Here is a 16,285-nt window from a genome sequence, read left to right as displayed (position 1 = left end):
CAATAATGATATTTGTTCAAAATTTGGGACGTTTAAATCTTTACAAATATTGGATAGTGGTTATATTATTACGTATTTCAATAATGATATTTGTTCAAAAATTGATATGTTTAGATCTTTACAAATTTATTTAGTACTGTTTTTTGAAAGCTGGCATTTGATTTCACAAAAAAATCACACAATTACTAGAAATGTTAAATAATTTGGATAAATAAAAATTATTTCACTAAAATTATGATTAACATCAATAATACATGATGTAAATTACTTCATGTCAATTGAATCTGAAATTTATTTTTCAACTTCTGAATATGTACTGATAATTATCACTAATAAATACAGTTTTCAGAACCTAATTTTATACCCTCCAACACAATGATTAAAGTATATTTTACTATCAGCTAATCATTACACCTTTGTTTTGGTGCAAGAGCTAGTATAAATTTAAAAACCAGAATTTAAAGGGGCCATTAACCATGTCTAGACAGCTTGATAGTTCGTCCAAACATATATAAGCATACTCGGAACCATAAAAAACTGGAAAAGATACATAGACCAAGAGCATCTTCATAAAAATCCATCCTTACGAAAATAAATACTGGAAAACTGAGATCACATCCAAAGGCTTCCAACCCAATACTATTCTTCCCGAACCTCGCGTTTATCTGTAACCAGAAAACTAGGTTGAATCTTAACCCCGTCTAAAATAAGTCCATCTTTCCAATCTCCGCCAACCACTTCATTCATTTTAAACTTCACTTCCTTTGGACCATCGTCATTTTCTTCCACAACAAATTCTCCTGCATCAAACTCTATCCAATCCTCCCCAACATGTTCAACAGGTTCCTCAGTGTTTTGAAAAAACCGAGCAGATTGCTGTTGATGTCCCCAAGAAGTTGTAACTGAAAATTTGACTGGTGTAATATCCCATCCATCCAGTAATCCATTAAGTTTCAGTCTAAATGAGACAGTATACGCTATACCAGGTGACAAAAGTCTGCAGTCAAAACTGCCTTCCACTTCAAACCAGCATACTTTAATTAGTTTAGCTACTTCATCAAAACTGCTGTCGAAACAAGAAACATTTTTTTAGCTTAGCTTGACCATAATTTTCATGTTCACCTAAACGGAAAACACTTACAAAACTCAACAGCTATAGATTAGGTTACCTGGCACCATCTCCAGAAATCCAACGCCAGTAACGAGTATCATTTCCCCAAACTATACCCAAATCTCTTGCAGAAAACATAAAGCAAATTTTTCCAGTAGCTTTGTCTAGCCAAAACTTCTGAATTGATCAAAGATTCGAAACATATTAATTGTCAAGTTGAAACTTTCATTTAAGATTTGAAAAGATAAGAAATTCTGAAAAAGAATAATTTTCCTGTAGCTTATAGATAGAACATCCAAATTCATTAAAGCACGGGCCATTGCCAAAGTGAAATATTTCTTTTGCATTTTTAAAATAAGATGTTCTGAATGAGAATTCCCTGAATTGGACAACCACAAAATGCAGTTAAGGCAAGCAAAGACCCTAAGGGATTGCAGTCAAAGCTCCCCGATTATATAAGGTAAGCAAAGATCCTAAGGGATCATTTAGTACTATCGACTGAATCCATCCAACAAAACCAAGTTTGTGCCTAAACTTACTTTACCACCCACCAACTATAATTGGAGGAAGGGGGTTCCGGGAACGGAATCTATCTATCGATACTGAGATTGCGAACAAACCATGGCCACATCAATCAAAGTCATGGGATCTAGGACTGCTCAAGTTGACACGTTATCCTAGAATTCTTTGCTGGTACACCATTTTAGTGTCAAATATCAGCCAACAATATTGGGTTGCATCACTCGTAGACATATTCCCTTAATCCTCTCAGTCGCAACAAACTTTAACTGATTTATTAAAATGTATGATCGACTCCCAACCTATTATTATAATTCTCAGCTATTGAATGAGACACTCTGCCTCGAAGTAAAGCAGCAAGGAAGAAACTCTAAGCAGTTTTGGGAGGGATCATAAATAGGTGAGCATGTGGTATGATTGATAGAATGTGCAGAACCTTTTGAAAATTGCTTTCAGCCTATGCTACTTCTCCCAGAACCCCACCCCATACCGGTATGGGTTCAGTCTTGTGCCGGGATGTCTCTTGGTCTTTTATAGAAGGACCCATATGGAACTAGTGTCTCAAAGAGGACCCAAGGACTGCCCAAAAGAGAAAACAATAAAAAAGCATTTTTTAAAAGTATTTCTACAGACAGAAAGATACCAAATACCTAATTTTTCTCTTTACTGTAAAATTGTGAAAATAGTGCACACCATGAAGATCTGTGGGGTTTCAAAGGCACTGCCTTGGGCCACTGGGGTCTCCAATCTCATACCTCACTAGTTGCCATCTCCAAAAATAGACTCTTGGATCCCTAAGTCAAGTGCAGCCAATTGGGTGCACAAGAAATTGAGGATTTGATCTTTGTGTTCCAACTTGAATCTCTTATCACATAAGAAACTTGATTACAATGAGGTGGTGACAAGGAATTGTAACTCATTGTGGTTCAAACGAAATTTATCAAATGTTGTCTTTGACGCACTCAATGAAAAGAACTATGAAGATTATTGAATATCGATTGTAATTTTCATTGTGTATTAACATTTGACACATCACTGAATAATGAATTTATAAGTATTTTCCTTTCTTGAAAATTATGAAGTATTTAAATGTTTTATCTATGGACAATTATGACTGTTAATGTTTTTATAGTTACAATAAGTATAAATTTTAAAACTATAAATTTTAGATACACACACATGCACACCTATAGGAAATTACAGTCCCAAAGAGACTTCGAAGAGTGGGTTGCAAGGAGTATGCTGATGGAAATCCAATTCACAAATGGCACCTTCACCTGGACTAATAAACAACTTGGTTTTAGCAACATAGCATGAAAGCTAGATGGGTTTTTTGGAAAGGGGATTTTGAAGACGTCCTTTGGGATGGAAAGTATCATTCAGCCTTGATCAGCATCTGACCACTTTCCAATCCATCTCAACATCACAAGAGACAAAAGGCCTTACAAATGCCCCTTTAAATTCAAGAGCATGTGGATGGAGCATCCGCACTTCTTCAATCTTGTGGAGAAGTGGTGGAAGGACAGTAATGTGAATGGTTCAAAGATGTTTCAGGATGCAGCAAAGCTAAAATTGGTAAAGCGGCACTAAGGAATGGAACAGGCTCCATTTCAAGAATGTTTTTCAGGCCAAGAAAACAATTGAAGGTGTAATGGAGCAAGTGAATAATGAAGTATTAACAGCAAGGATGAACAAGGACAAATTCTTACAAGAAAAAAGATTGTTGGGTGAATATGAGACATCATTGGCTAGAGAGAATACATACTGGAGGCAGAAAACCAGTGAAGTGTGGATTAATGATGGAGACAAAAACACTATATTTCTTCATAAAAACATTTAGGCTCAGAGAAACATAAGTAGGATCTCAAAGATCACTAGGAGGGACGAGATGGTAGTGGAAGACATGGAAGAAATCAAAGTTTACAATTAATTATTTCAGAAATTTACTTCACAATTGAAGTGGTTCACACTTAGTGGCTCAAAGAAGGATCTTGGAAAAGATTCCTTCCTTGGTTTCAAAGGAACAAAATAGAATGCTGATGACTAGCTTCTCAATGGATGAAATCAAGACAGCATTGTTCCAACTTCATCCTGACAAAGTGTAACGTCCCCACTTTGAAATACAATTTAATGGTAAATAATAATAATAAATTAAAATCAAAATATAAAATAATATTATTTAATTTTAATTAGGTTAATGAATGGTCAAAGACATGAAATAAAAAGTTGTGACTCCCTCAAACATGATATATAAAAGGGAGAAGAGAACCTCATTTGAGGGAGATAATTTGGAAATCAGAACTGCAGATCTAATTTAAATAAAAGTGCAGATCTGATTGTGAAAGGTCATATCCCTTTCAAAGGGGCAGAAATAATTAAGAGTTACACTCTTTCAAAGGGTGGTGATGGTGAAAGGGTGTGCCTCTTGCCAAAGGGCATACATAATGAAGAGGTGTGACCCCTCCCTCACATTGAGAGGTATAAAGGGGAGGAATCAAAGCATCCAGTGAGATCGCCATCAATCAGATCAGATCAGAACTGTTATTAAGTTACAGGCAGTAACCTCTTTATTCTTAGTTGGGCATGTGCTTAATATGTATGCTTAATGTATGAAGCCTGATAATGTTCTTATGCAGAATTCAGCAGCAATATTAATATAGACTGCAATATGTATGACAGTCATACTTAATTTTATATATATCCATAACACATGAATCAGTTGGAGAGAGATAGACTGCAGTCAGAATTACATCAACGTCACAGGCGGATCAGACTTAAAGACATAGACCTTCACAAAGCCACGCCAAAACTGACTGATTGCTTATAACAGCATCTGGGTATGATTACCAATGAATTCCTTATGCAGATAGAAAACACATACAAATAGATTAATATGCAGATATATAGAGAAGTTCGATCTATACTCTGATCTGAATGAAAAAGAATCAAAAGGGAGAATACTTTAGCAGAACTAAAAACAATAAAGGGACTGGCAAACTGTTTTCCCTTTAAGAAGATAAAGGCACCCTTTCTCTAACCCTCCCTTATTAATTGAGAATAGTAATCTATGGCAAGATTTAGGACAATCCCAAAAGGGGACATTATAAGTGGTATCAGAGCATGATCTTGCCAGCTTGTAGGGTAAGGGTAAATCGATTGTGCATTCTAATCAATGAGAAGGGATATATTAACTTCATTCAAAATATGGCAACAACTAGATGACAATGGCAAGACAATATGAGAGATTGTTAAACATACGTGTATTTTGCGAAAAAGACAATCAAGTATATAATATATACACTAGATTAAGAGAGAATGTTATGGACATCTAAGGTGAAGTATATGAAGAGTTGGTAACAAGCGTTTGAGAAAAGATTGTGGATACTTTATGACAATCTTATGATCAGATTATGGAAGACTTTATAGCAGATCTGTGGAAGGGATTTATTGTGAATTATGGAATAATAATTGGCCCAAGAGATGGTTTTGGTCCTGGTTGGACGCTCCTGCCTCTTATCAATAAAGTGAATTGGCCCAAGAGATGGTTCTGGTCCTGGTTGGATGCTCCTGCCTCTTGTGGATAAAGTGAATTGGCCCAAGAGATGGTTCTGGTCCTGGTTGGACACTCTTGCCTCTTGTGAATAAAGTGAATTGGCCCAAGAGATGGTTTTGCTCCTGGTTGGACACTCCTGCCTCTTGAAGATAAAGTGAATTGGCCCAAGAGGTGGCTTTGGTCCTAGTTGGATGCTCCTACTTGTGAGGTTTTCACACATCGCCCCATTGCAAATGGGGACCCCCCCACTTTTTGCTTAGATTAGGTATCTTAGTATTCTTAGTTTCTTTAATTGTTAACCTTTGCTAATGATTAAGAGATGTCAGGTTGAGGTGACATTGCAAAATTGCTTGAGGTTGTAAGAAGTTGTCAAAATGTCAATATGTTGCAAGGATCAACCTAGGTTGTCAAGAAGGGTCGATTTAAAAAAAAAATGAAGTTGATCAAATCTAAAGGGTGAAACCATCAAGTTTGACGGATTAATCAAGGTGAAGAGCATTTCGATTTGAACTAATAGTGAATCCCCTGCGCATCAACTTAGGTTGGTAGGAATTCTCTAGGTGAACCCCGTGCGGATCAACTTAGGTTGGTAGGAAGTCTCTAAGTGTGCTTGCGGATCAACTTAGGTTGATAAGAAGTTCTAGAGGATACCCTGTGGAATGACTCAAGTTGATGATGAGTAAAAACTTCTCCGACAAATTATCAAGTTAAAACAATGCTAACTGGTTGTCTTCATTATTGAACTTAACCATGGCAATACCGGTTAAACACAGTAAGACTTCAGACAACTTAAACCTGTAAAACTGAATACTTCAAATATCATTCAATACTTGATAACTACTTCACCCATAAACATATGCATGTGTATCAATAATATCATAACCATTAGCTCTGCATGCATAATCAACTAAACAAAGAATACTTAATCATCACATGAAAAATGCAAAACTCATGACACAGATTTTTCACGTGGAAACCCAAATGGGAAAAACCACGGTGGGGATGAATACCCACAAGCTTGTTTTGAACTCTTTTGAAGCTCGCTCTATTAGGAGCCTAGTCCGGTTAAAGACTTTACAATAAAGTTCTGTTAGGAAACGATCATGTTAAAGATCACCCAGTTAAGGGATGGCTACATATCCTGATAAAGGTTACCTTGCTAGAGGATTTAAAGAACTCAATGAACTTGAGTCACCTGGTTTAGAGGTTTTACAATAACCCTGTTAAAGCTACCCAGTCAAAGGATTTTCTTGCTGTTGAAATGGTTAGAAGACAACAGGTAAAACTCTGATCTGATAACAACGCTATATGCTAAGGCAGATCCTTTTCAGTTCCTCTACTCTACAATCACACTCTGTAGTTTTCACTCACTGGTCTGGCAAGTATCTCCTCACTCGAATACACACACAACTTTTGCCAACACTTACAATAACAAACATCATCGACCTTATAGACAACAATTAGGTCAGTAACATAAACCCTAAACCCTAAGTATTTAGGTTTACTATTACAAGCGGTCCAATCCTGACCGTCCAAACACATTACATAGAATGAAAAAATCTCAAACAGATCACAAGTCATTCTGCATTGTTCATTCTTCACCGCACATAGAAATCAATAACCCATAACACTTTCTTCTCATACCGCTAAGAAGTATGTTCATTCCCGAGGTAGACATTAAATGCAGTCGATCTTCATATGCAAGATCCTCAAGAAAATCCTTCACGTGCACAAAAATGATGTGGCATCTCGATCTCATCCTTATTTCTTAGCTAACTCATTACAGAATATCACTGGTTGCATCACACAAGCTAGATTGCCAAACCGGAAACCCTAGAGCTGAGACTACCAACCGGTAGTCACACTTAGTGAAACCGTGACACCGGTTCACTACATCTCTTCATACTGGTTCTCCAACTTGATCATCAATAACAACTTCTTCCAATCTTCATACCGGTTGACCTAAACTTATTGGCATCAATGACAACATATATTATTATCATATTATCATACTAGTTCATCATATGCCAACAAACTTAAGTTGGAGAGAAGTAAACAAATACTACAATGATACCCACAAATCAACTTAAGTTGGTTGGAAACTAAATGCCTATTCAAACTTAACTCTCAATGATGAGAAGGAGATTCAAGATCAACCTCAAGGCATAGGAAGTCGATCTTCCTTAAAAGGGAAATAAACATTGGAAGGAAAGAGGCCAATTTACATTCAACTCAAGCAAATTCAAAGGGTAAAGACAAATTGACTCCTTAGGAAGATGAGAGATGAAAATCTTAAGTCGCTAGGATGAAGGATGGAGGATGAAAATTATCAAATATCAAAATTGAACCCCCAAGGGTGTAAGTTGGCAAAATTGTATGAGTATAAAACATGCGCATCAAGTTAAGTTGGCAAGAAGGGTGAGACTTCAAATTGCAACGATGAAGGTTGGAAACCATCAAGTATCAAAGTTGAACTTCTAAAGATGTGGGTTGGTGAATTATTAAGTAGAAGAAGATGCAAATTAACCTAAGTTCATGGGAAAAAGCATCCAAGCAAGTAAGATCAAGATGAAACGTCTACACTTGGAGGGTTGAGTAAGGCGAATTTAAGAAGTCAATACGAAGAGGTTAGAAAAATATAAGTTGGATGAAGTTCGCTCGAAAGGAAAGAAGGGTGAATTCGCTAAACAAAGGTGTAGACATGAGACTTTTGAGTTGCAAGGATGAAGGTTGGAAATTATCAAGTCAAAAGTCGAACCTCTAAAGAGATGAGTGGGGACAAATGACAAAGAGAATTTGAACCTAGATGGCTGGAGGTTAAACAAAATCATGAGGAAAGGTGATTTAAAATTTCAACTTAGAAAAATTGCTCAATGAACTTGCTAAAGTCGGCTTCCTAAGGAAGGTTAAATGAGTACGATTTCATTAATGAAAAAACATTAAAATGCTAAGTTGGTTTTCCAAGAACATGAAAGGGTGTGACTTCAAACCCCAAATCGTATAAGTAGAAGGAAGAATACCCCTTCAACAACATAAATGCAAGTGCAGATCATAAATTTGCCCAGCAACAAATTTGCTCAGCAGATAGGAGGAAGAAAATCACTCAAAGTTGGTGACATTGGTTGAAGTTAGAAGTTCGCTGGCCTTAGACACAAAGATTTGCTTTAATCGGCATCACAAATTCATTCATTATAGCTGGAAAGAAAGAGCTTCAAACATCAACTCGTGGAGGAAAGAATCAAAAGGCTGGTCAAAGACCAAAGCCTAAATCGCATGGCATTCTAAGTGCTGGTTAAGGATACATCTATCTCAGAAATTGAATTATAAAGTCTTATCAAGTTTTCCAGAAATAAAGAGAGAAAGATATATCTCTGATTTTCTGAGTGTAATCAGATTTCTAGATCACAAAGCTCAGGTTTTGAACATGAATTGAATGCATTATTACATTAATTTCAGGATTTAATAGATGATTCTAAATTTTACAAATGTGAAAGCATGTATGATCATCAATAAAATCAGAACTTAGTAGTATCATTTAAACATACTTTGATTGTTCTAACTTCTAGCTTCATACATGAACATGTCAGGGGAAGATACCACTACCAATTAAGGCAACTTGGAGAAGGCAAATTGGCATCATAGAGTAAGGTTGAAAGCTCAAAAGTGTAGAGAGATAGAGAGCATTTGAGCTAAGTCAACAAGGAGATCCACACATTGAGGTCTAGCTCAACATTCCAAGGGAAGGACATGCTTCAAATTTCAACATCAAGGTCATCAACATGATAGAAGATACCTCAAAGATGCATGAAGAGGATACACGTCACATGGTTTCCAAAGGATCAAAGTCTACTTTTCAAGACAACAACATGTTCCAAATCCAAGGCAAGGAATTTCATGATCAAATAAGGTTAAGGAAGGAAATACTTTATGATTCAAAGGTTGAGACCGTGAATGAATCACAAGGAGAAAAATTTCCAAGTTGGAGTAAAGAAGAGTGAATGTACCTAACCTATTCTCTCATTGGTTACAAATCAAAATGGACGTGTCTAATTCATTGTAATGATCTTATTGGCCAGAAGGAAGTTTGTTGTAAAAAACTCTAATTAGGGTTTTATTGTAAAATCTCAGCCATTGATCTCAAATCGATTTGAGCCTTTGAATTGTATTGAGAGCATTATATAAGGCTCAGACCTCTCATTTGTAAAGGTTAATAGTTAGTAATTGATCAATAGGTCAACAATATTAGAAGAATAGAAAATAGCTAGCAATTAGAATAGAAGTTAGATTAAAAGGAAAAGATTGTTGCCAAGACTTTTTTTGTAAAGAGCGTATGATTTCATTGAAGCTATGGTGAATTAATATGTCATTTCAACAAGTTACATGGTCTCTACTTCTCAACTCTTTTGCTTTTATGTTGATTAGATGAATGATAGGAATTGTGAAGGATTGATGGTGAAATTCAATTATCCATACCACTAGCACTTTGATGATTGTAAGTTTTCCTTGTGTGGTCAACTAGAATCCTTAAATGAACTTAACTTAAATTGTTATTCACACTTTGCCATGCATCACCTTGATGGTATCCTTGTTGATAGTGATTTGAACATCATTTTTGCCTTCCTTAGAAGATCGCACTAAGCTTTGTGGAGTTGTTGCTTTGCATGTTAAAACAAGGCTTAGTCGAGTTTAACCAGAAATTGTCCATCGTTCTTACATTCTTAGGATTAAAATAGACTCCTCAAACAATATCTCTTTTGCCTTTTTATTCTCCAAGCAAGTAGTTATAATCTAAGTGCTAGCAACATCAAAACATTCAAGCATTCAAGTATTCATTGTAAGTCCACTTGGATTACCAACAATCACATCAACCAATTGAGCTTATCCACGAGTCAAGATTTGACAGTAGAAACCTTGGAGTTGTCTCATTTGATCGCGAAACATAGCATTTGAGAGACTTTATTCAAGAGAGGATAAGATACCTTGGTATTTTATTTTGTGTTTGATTGTGCATAAAAAACGCATCAACATTGCCTCTTGTGGATAAAGTGAATTGGCCCAAGAGATGGTTTTGGTCCTGGTTGGACAATCCTGCCTCTTGTGGATTGGTTACTCCGAGAGATGGTTCTGGTCCTAGTTGGATGCTCCTGCCTCTCGTGGGTAAAATGATAGATTAAATGGTACAAGGGATGGATCTAGTCTCGGTAATCATTTGTTGATAATTATTATATTAATTAATAATAATTACTTCATTTAGGTTATATATAATGCTCAAGGAGGGGACATGACAAGTTCTTACGATTACAATTGATGAAAGAGAACTTGTATTAAGATTACAAATCTTCAAGGGTTAGTTAGGAATCCTTGCATTGGGAAATTCAGTTAAATTGATCATTGCTTGAGGACAAGCAATCTTGAGTGGGGCGGGCTGTAATGTCCTCACTTTGAAATACAATTTAATGGTAAATGGTAATAACAAAATTAAAATCATAATATAGAAGAATATAATTTAATTTTAATTAAGTTAATGAATGGTCAAAGACATGAAATGAAAAGATGTGACTGCCTCAAACATGAAATATAAAAGGAAGAAAAGAACCTCATTTGAGGGGGATAATTTGGGAATCAGAGGAGCAGATCTAATTTAAATAAAGTGCAGATCTGATTGTGAAAGGTTGTGTCCCTTTCAAAGGGGCAGAAATACTCTTTCAAAGGGTGTTGATGGTGAAAGGGTGTGCCTCTTGCCAACAGGCATACATGATGAAGAGGCGTGACCCCTCCCTCACATTGAGAGATGTAAAGGAAAGGAATCAAAGCATCCAGTGAGATCACCATCAATCAGATCAGATCAGAACTGTTATTAAGTTATAGGCAGTAACATCTTTGTTCTTGGTTGGGGATGTGCTTAATATGCATGCTTAATATATGAAGGCTGATAATGTTCTTTTGCAGAATTCAGCATTTAATATTAATATAGATTGCAATATGTATGACTGTCATACTTAATTTTATATATATCCATAATAAATGAATCAGTTGAAGAGACCTAAACTGCACTCAGAATTACATCAACATCACAGGCAAATCAGACTTAAAGACATTGACTTTCATAAAGCCACGCCGAAACTAACTGATTGCTTATAACAACATCTGGGTATGATTACCAGTGAATTCCTTATGCAGATAGAAAACACATACAAATAGATTTATATGCAGATATATACAGAAGTTTGATCTACACTCTGATCTGAATGCAAAAAGAATCAAAAGGGAGAATACTTTAACTGAACGGAAAACAATAAAGGGACTGGCAAACTGTTTTCCCTTTAAGAAGATAAAGGCACCCTCCCTTATCAATTGAAAATAGTAATCTAGGGCAAGATTTAGGGCAATCCCAAAAGGGGACATTATACAAATCCCCTGGTCTGGATGGCTTTCCCGCTTCTTTCTTTCAGAAGTGTCAGGACATGGTTGGCAAAGAAGTTTATGAAGCAATTGAAGATCCAAGAGCCTCTGGTAAGATCCTAAAAGAAATCACTAATACTTTCTTTAGCTCTAATTCCCCAAAAAAGTCATCTCCTCTATGGATATTTTCAGACCTATTTCCCTATGCAATACTGTCTACAAAATTATATGAAAAGCAGTGGAAAATAGGCTCAAAAGGATATTACTAAACATAATATCAAAAGAGCAAATGAGGTTTGTTCAGGGAAGATCCACTATAGATGGGGTAATAATTGCTCAAGAAGTCATTCACTCAATACAAAAGTCACTATAAATGTTGATCAAACTTGATATTAAGAAGGCCAGCCTACGATCATTTTGATTGGAGATTTTAGTTTAAAGTTATGGAGGCTTTGGGTTTTTTTAAATCTTGACTTGATTAGATTTTGAATTGAATTGCTAGTCCCAGGTTTTCAATGTTGGTTAATGGCTCCCTAGAGGAGTTTTTTGAAGATTCTAGAGCTATAAGGCAAGAAGATCCCATGTCACCTTTCCTCTTTATCATTATGGCAAAGGCTTTAGGAAGATCCTTAAACCAAGCTAGACTTAGGGGCACTGTTGACGGGATTAAATTGACCAGAAAACTAGGATATTACTAAACATAATATCAAAAGAGCAAATGAGGTTTGTTCAGGGAAGATCCACTATAGATGGGGTAATAATTGCTCAAGAAGTCATTCACTCAATACAAAAGTCACTAGAAATGTTGATCAAACTTGATATTAAGAGGGCCAGCCTACGATCATTTTGATTGGAGAGTTTAGTTTAAAGTTATGGAGGCTTTGGGTTTTTTTAAATCTTGACTTGATTAGATTTTGAATTGAATTGCTAGTCCCAGGTTTTCAATGTTGGTTAATGGCTCCCTAGAGGAGTTTTTTGAAGATTCTAGAGCTATAAGGCAAGAAGATCCCATGTCACCTTTCCTCTTTATCATTATGGCAAAGGCTTTAGGAAGATCCTTAAACCAAGCTAGACTTAGGGGCACTGTTGACGGGATTAAAGTGACCAGAAAACTCTCTCCCATTTCCCACCAACAATTTGCTGATGACACCCTTCTCTTCAGGGCAGCAAAGAGACAAGTGGCAAGAGCCTTCAAGGTTACTCTTAACTTATACTCTTCTACTTCACGACAAGAGGCAGGGGCTAATAAATCAAAAATTATCTTCTTCTCTACAACTGCAAGGAAAGAGGAAGAAATCATCAGAGTCTTAGGCTTCAAGAGAGGGCTGCTTCTTATCTCAGGATTCCCTTGGATAAAGGTATAAAAACAAACAAATTATGGGATAATAATTGTGTAAAAATCTCTAATAGAGCAGCCTCTTGGAAACGTTGATGGCTGTCTTGGGCAAGACAGATCACAGTGCTGAAGGTTGTTCTCTCTGCCATCCCTATATACCTCACGTCTTGCATTTCATTATCGGCAGGGGCTTACCATAAGATGAATCAGTCACTTTGAAAATTCTTTTGGCAAGGTAATGAGGGCAAGGGCAAGGTTGTGTTGATTGCTTGGGAAAAAGTTTGGAGATCTAAAGCTTCAGGTGGAGTTGGGATCAAACAATTAAAGCTTCAAAATATGGCCCTGGGTGCCAAACTCGTCTGGAGGAAGTTCAAGGAACCACACCTTAAGAGGGCAAGAATCCTTTCAGCATAAATACTTGGAGGATGACACCAACCCAAACATTTTACTCACCTCTAACGCTCCTTGGGGACCAAAAATTGTGGAACTTCATGCAAGAATGTAGACCTCTTATCTCTGACTATCCTACTTGGGACACCCACAATGATCGATCGACCTTGTTCTAGGAAGATTCTTGGTGTGGATATGCAAGCATTGATATAACTTTAAAGTGGATGTTGTTAAGAACTACCTTAAGCAACATCGGGGTCCCTTTGTGGGTGACTACTTGAAAATGGGAAATGAAAGATGGTATAAGGACCTGGTCATGGAAGGACATGGAGTCTTCAGGGCTGCCAAATAAAGAAGTTGAGCCGCTAAAAAAGGTTCTCAAGGAAAGATCGGTGGCTTTGCATGCTGGGCGGTATACTATCACATTGAAAGGATCTAAGTCTAGTCAATATAGTGTTGAGGATGTTTACAGACTTCTTGAAAGGGATCAGAAGTTAGGAGAAGCGATGGTCCCAATAGGACTTTGTTGGCACAAATTATGCTTGCCCAAAGCTGGAACTTTCACATGGGCAGCTCTGTAGAAGAAAGTCTTGACAGCAGAAAAATTCAAAAATATGGGCTTTGAAGGTCCCTCTAGATGTGAGCTATGTAGGAGCAACAAAGAGACAGTGGATGATTCATTTCTTGATTGTCCCTTTGTGCAAGAGTGTTGGATTTGACTTTGTGCAAAGATAGGGTGAAAGAGTGCTCTTCCATGAAATATTTTGAGTTTGTTTAGATCTTGGCCTTTGTTCAGTAAAGCAACAGCCTTCTCATGCCTTTGGATTATTAGTCCGTCCAACCTAATTTGGGAAATCTTGAAGGAGAGAAATAGGAGTATCTTTAAGGATAAAGCAATGAAAATTGTCTCTTTCCTCAATAAAGTTGAAGCCTCAATAGTTGAGGTTGCCAATAGCCGGTAAGGGATCAGACTTCCAATCAAGTAGCTTTTGGTGAGTTGCATGAACAAAAATTGGTTTGGATGGAAAATCCTCTGATTGTAGGTCCTAGAGGGGTGGTCACCTTAAGTCTAAGAGAGGAAGCCAAATGGCAAGTTCCCCAAGTTGGGTGGGTGAAAATGAACTTGGATGGTGCCTCAAGGGGCAACCCTGGAAAATGAGGTGCAAGATGCTTAATTAGAATTGGGAAGGGTCTATTGTCAGCAGGCTGGCCTCTCCTCCCCAAGAGGTACAAATAATGTAGCTGTGTTCAAGGCCCTCATTTTAGGGCTGCGGAAGTGCAGATAACTCAATTGCTCAATGGTTGAGATAGAAAGGAACTTGGTAATCATCATTAATGGACTAAGGGAAAGGTTCAACGCCAAATTAGCAGCTCTAGTCCCTTTTTGAGGAAGCTAGGAAATTGCTAAGTTTTTTGAATTATTTACTGCTAACCATGTGTATAGTGAAGCTATTGTTGAAGCTCGTAAAGTGACAAATCTGGCAGTGGACGGTACTGAGATTAGCTAAAGCATATATTGTTGATTTGGATATGTCTTTGAAGCTGGATTTTTCTGCTACTTTTCATCAGATGGAAGAGATGTGTCTTAATGTCTGGAATAAGGAAGATGGCTCCTTGATTTTGAGCTTTCAGGTGTTTTTGGGGGGTAGTTGTCTGAGGTCTTTACTCCTAACGAAGACCAACCGAAAGCAATAATTTTAACTATGGCGAGACTATTAATGCTGGAACCCGACGCTGTGGTGGAGAGACTTTCTTTCATTCTCGACATTGAAGGCAGAGATCTGGAGTGGCATAGGTACAAAGCGGAGCGTGAATGTGATTTTCTCAAGAAATTGCAATACTTTGAACCAGTGGAAAAATGGGAATGGATGGGGTTTTTGTTTTTTGACATCACGAAGGAGGTGTTCGTATGTTAAGACTAAGGTGAAGGGCTTTTTTGGCAGTCTTCTTGCTTTCGCTGAAGAATCAAACTTGGTGGGACACAACTAATGTCGCAGAAGCAAGGCATGAAGCATCACAGGTATCAATGGCAGAAGGCCCTAGCGCGGGGAAGGTTTTGTATTTGTGGGTTCTGTAGAGTTTCGAGAATCTCTTTATGGGTGATGTAAGGGGATAAACACTGTAATGATTGATGTTCTGAATGGCATCTCTCGAACCTAGAGTTTGGGGAGGCCGGCATAAAAATGGTCGACTGTGATGTTTCTCGAAACATCTCCATCTAATTACTTTTTGAATCAATACAATGTTAAACTTACGTATCAAAAAAAAAACAGTTAGAAACACTGTATTAAAAATAAATCCCCTATACCTTCTTTCTCTGGTCAATGAAAACTGGTTCACAGAGCCTGAAATACAATTCTTTCTTTGAATTAAATTGCAGAGGATTAGAGGCTCTTGCAAGGAGATCTCTGTAACAAGGTGGAAGCATTTTCTCCCATACACAATTTGAATTTCCGGCAGACTTTAATGCACAACAAAGAACTGAAAGCCTGCAGACATCCTTTGGTGTTGTCAATTCGAGAATCTTTGACAGGCAGCTTTCTGGCAAATCTGCCAGAGTCACAAGGGCTTCATTACAATCGTCCGCCATCTTTCTAAACTCAGCAGACCCAATGAGTTGAAAAACGTTGAAGTGAAATGACGATTACGCTTCTTCCCTCTAGATCGAGTTTATCTCATGTCTGCTTTTATTACCATATAGACTGTCAGTTGCTTCGGGTTTAAGGAATTAGTTGGGCAATGGGCTATACCTATTCCAAGCGCCAAAATTTAGGAAATAAATAATATTTTGAAGAGAAATGTTGGATTTACCTACATTACATTTCTTCAATGGGCTTTTCTTTCTAAGTTAATTTTCCATGAAGTTATTTTCACTTTTTATATTAAATTTTTTTAATCAGTTTTTTCTTTAATAAAATTTTGGTTATAAGATATTTATTTGTATTTTATTAGTTCCTGTCAAAGCATGCATTCA

General features: G+C 37.0%; 1 protein-coding gene across 2 annotated transcripts; it reads right to left on the bottom strand.

Moving 5' to 3' along the window:
* Positions 1–274: 274 nt before the first annotated feature.
* On the bottom strand, positions 275–16,055 carry LOC131039609 (F-box protein At2g02240). Of its 2 annotated transcripts, none has more exons than XM_057972401.2 (3): positions 15,620–16,055; positions 1,170–1,288; positions 275–1,066 (listed from the first exon to the last, which is right to left on the bottom strand). In XM_057972401.2, the coding sequence occupies exons 1-3, from the start codon at positions 15,899–15,901 to the stop codon at positions 640–642; spliced, it is 828 nt and encodes a 275-aa protein (XP_057828384.2). In that variant the 5' UTR covers positions 15,902–16,055; the 3' UTR covers positions 275–639. The 2 variants fall into 2 exon arrangements, with proteins under 2 accessions (XP_057828384.2, XP_057828385.2); XM_057972402.2 differs by having other exon boundaries at positions 275–1,063; positions 15,620–16,054.
* Between the last annotated feature and the right edge of the window lie 230 nt (positions 16,056–16,285).

The sequence above is a fragment of the Cryptomeria japonica genome, chromosome 5, assembly GCF_030272615.1.
Source record: "Cryptomeria japonica chromosome 5, Sugi_1.0, whole genome shotgun sequence".
Classification (NCBI taxonomy): Eukaryota; Viridiplantae; Streptophyta; class Pinopsida; order Cupressales; family Cupressaceae; genus Cryptomeria; species Cryptomeria japonica.
Note: the sequence above shows the minus strand (reverse complement) of the source record. Positions and strands in the feature narration are given on the sequence as shown.

What these genes read in the sequence shown, in the direction of transcription:
- LOC131039609 (XM_057972401.2), bottom strand. Translation starts at nt 15,901, where the DNA reads ATGGCGGACGATTGTAATGAAGCCCTTGTGACTCTGGCAGATTTGCCA. An exon ending in TCATTGACCAGAGAAAGAAG is followed by an intron (nt 1,289 to 15,619) that starts GTATAGGGGATT and finishes TGATCAATTCAG; the next exon opens with AAGTTTTGGCTAGACAAAGC. An exon ending in ATTTCTGGAGATGGTGCCAG is followed by an intron (nt 1,067 to 1,169) that starts GTAACCTAATCT and finishes TTGTTTCGACAG; the next exon opens with CAGTTTTGATGAAGTAGCTA.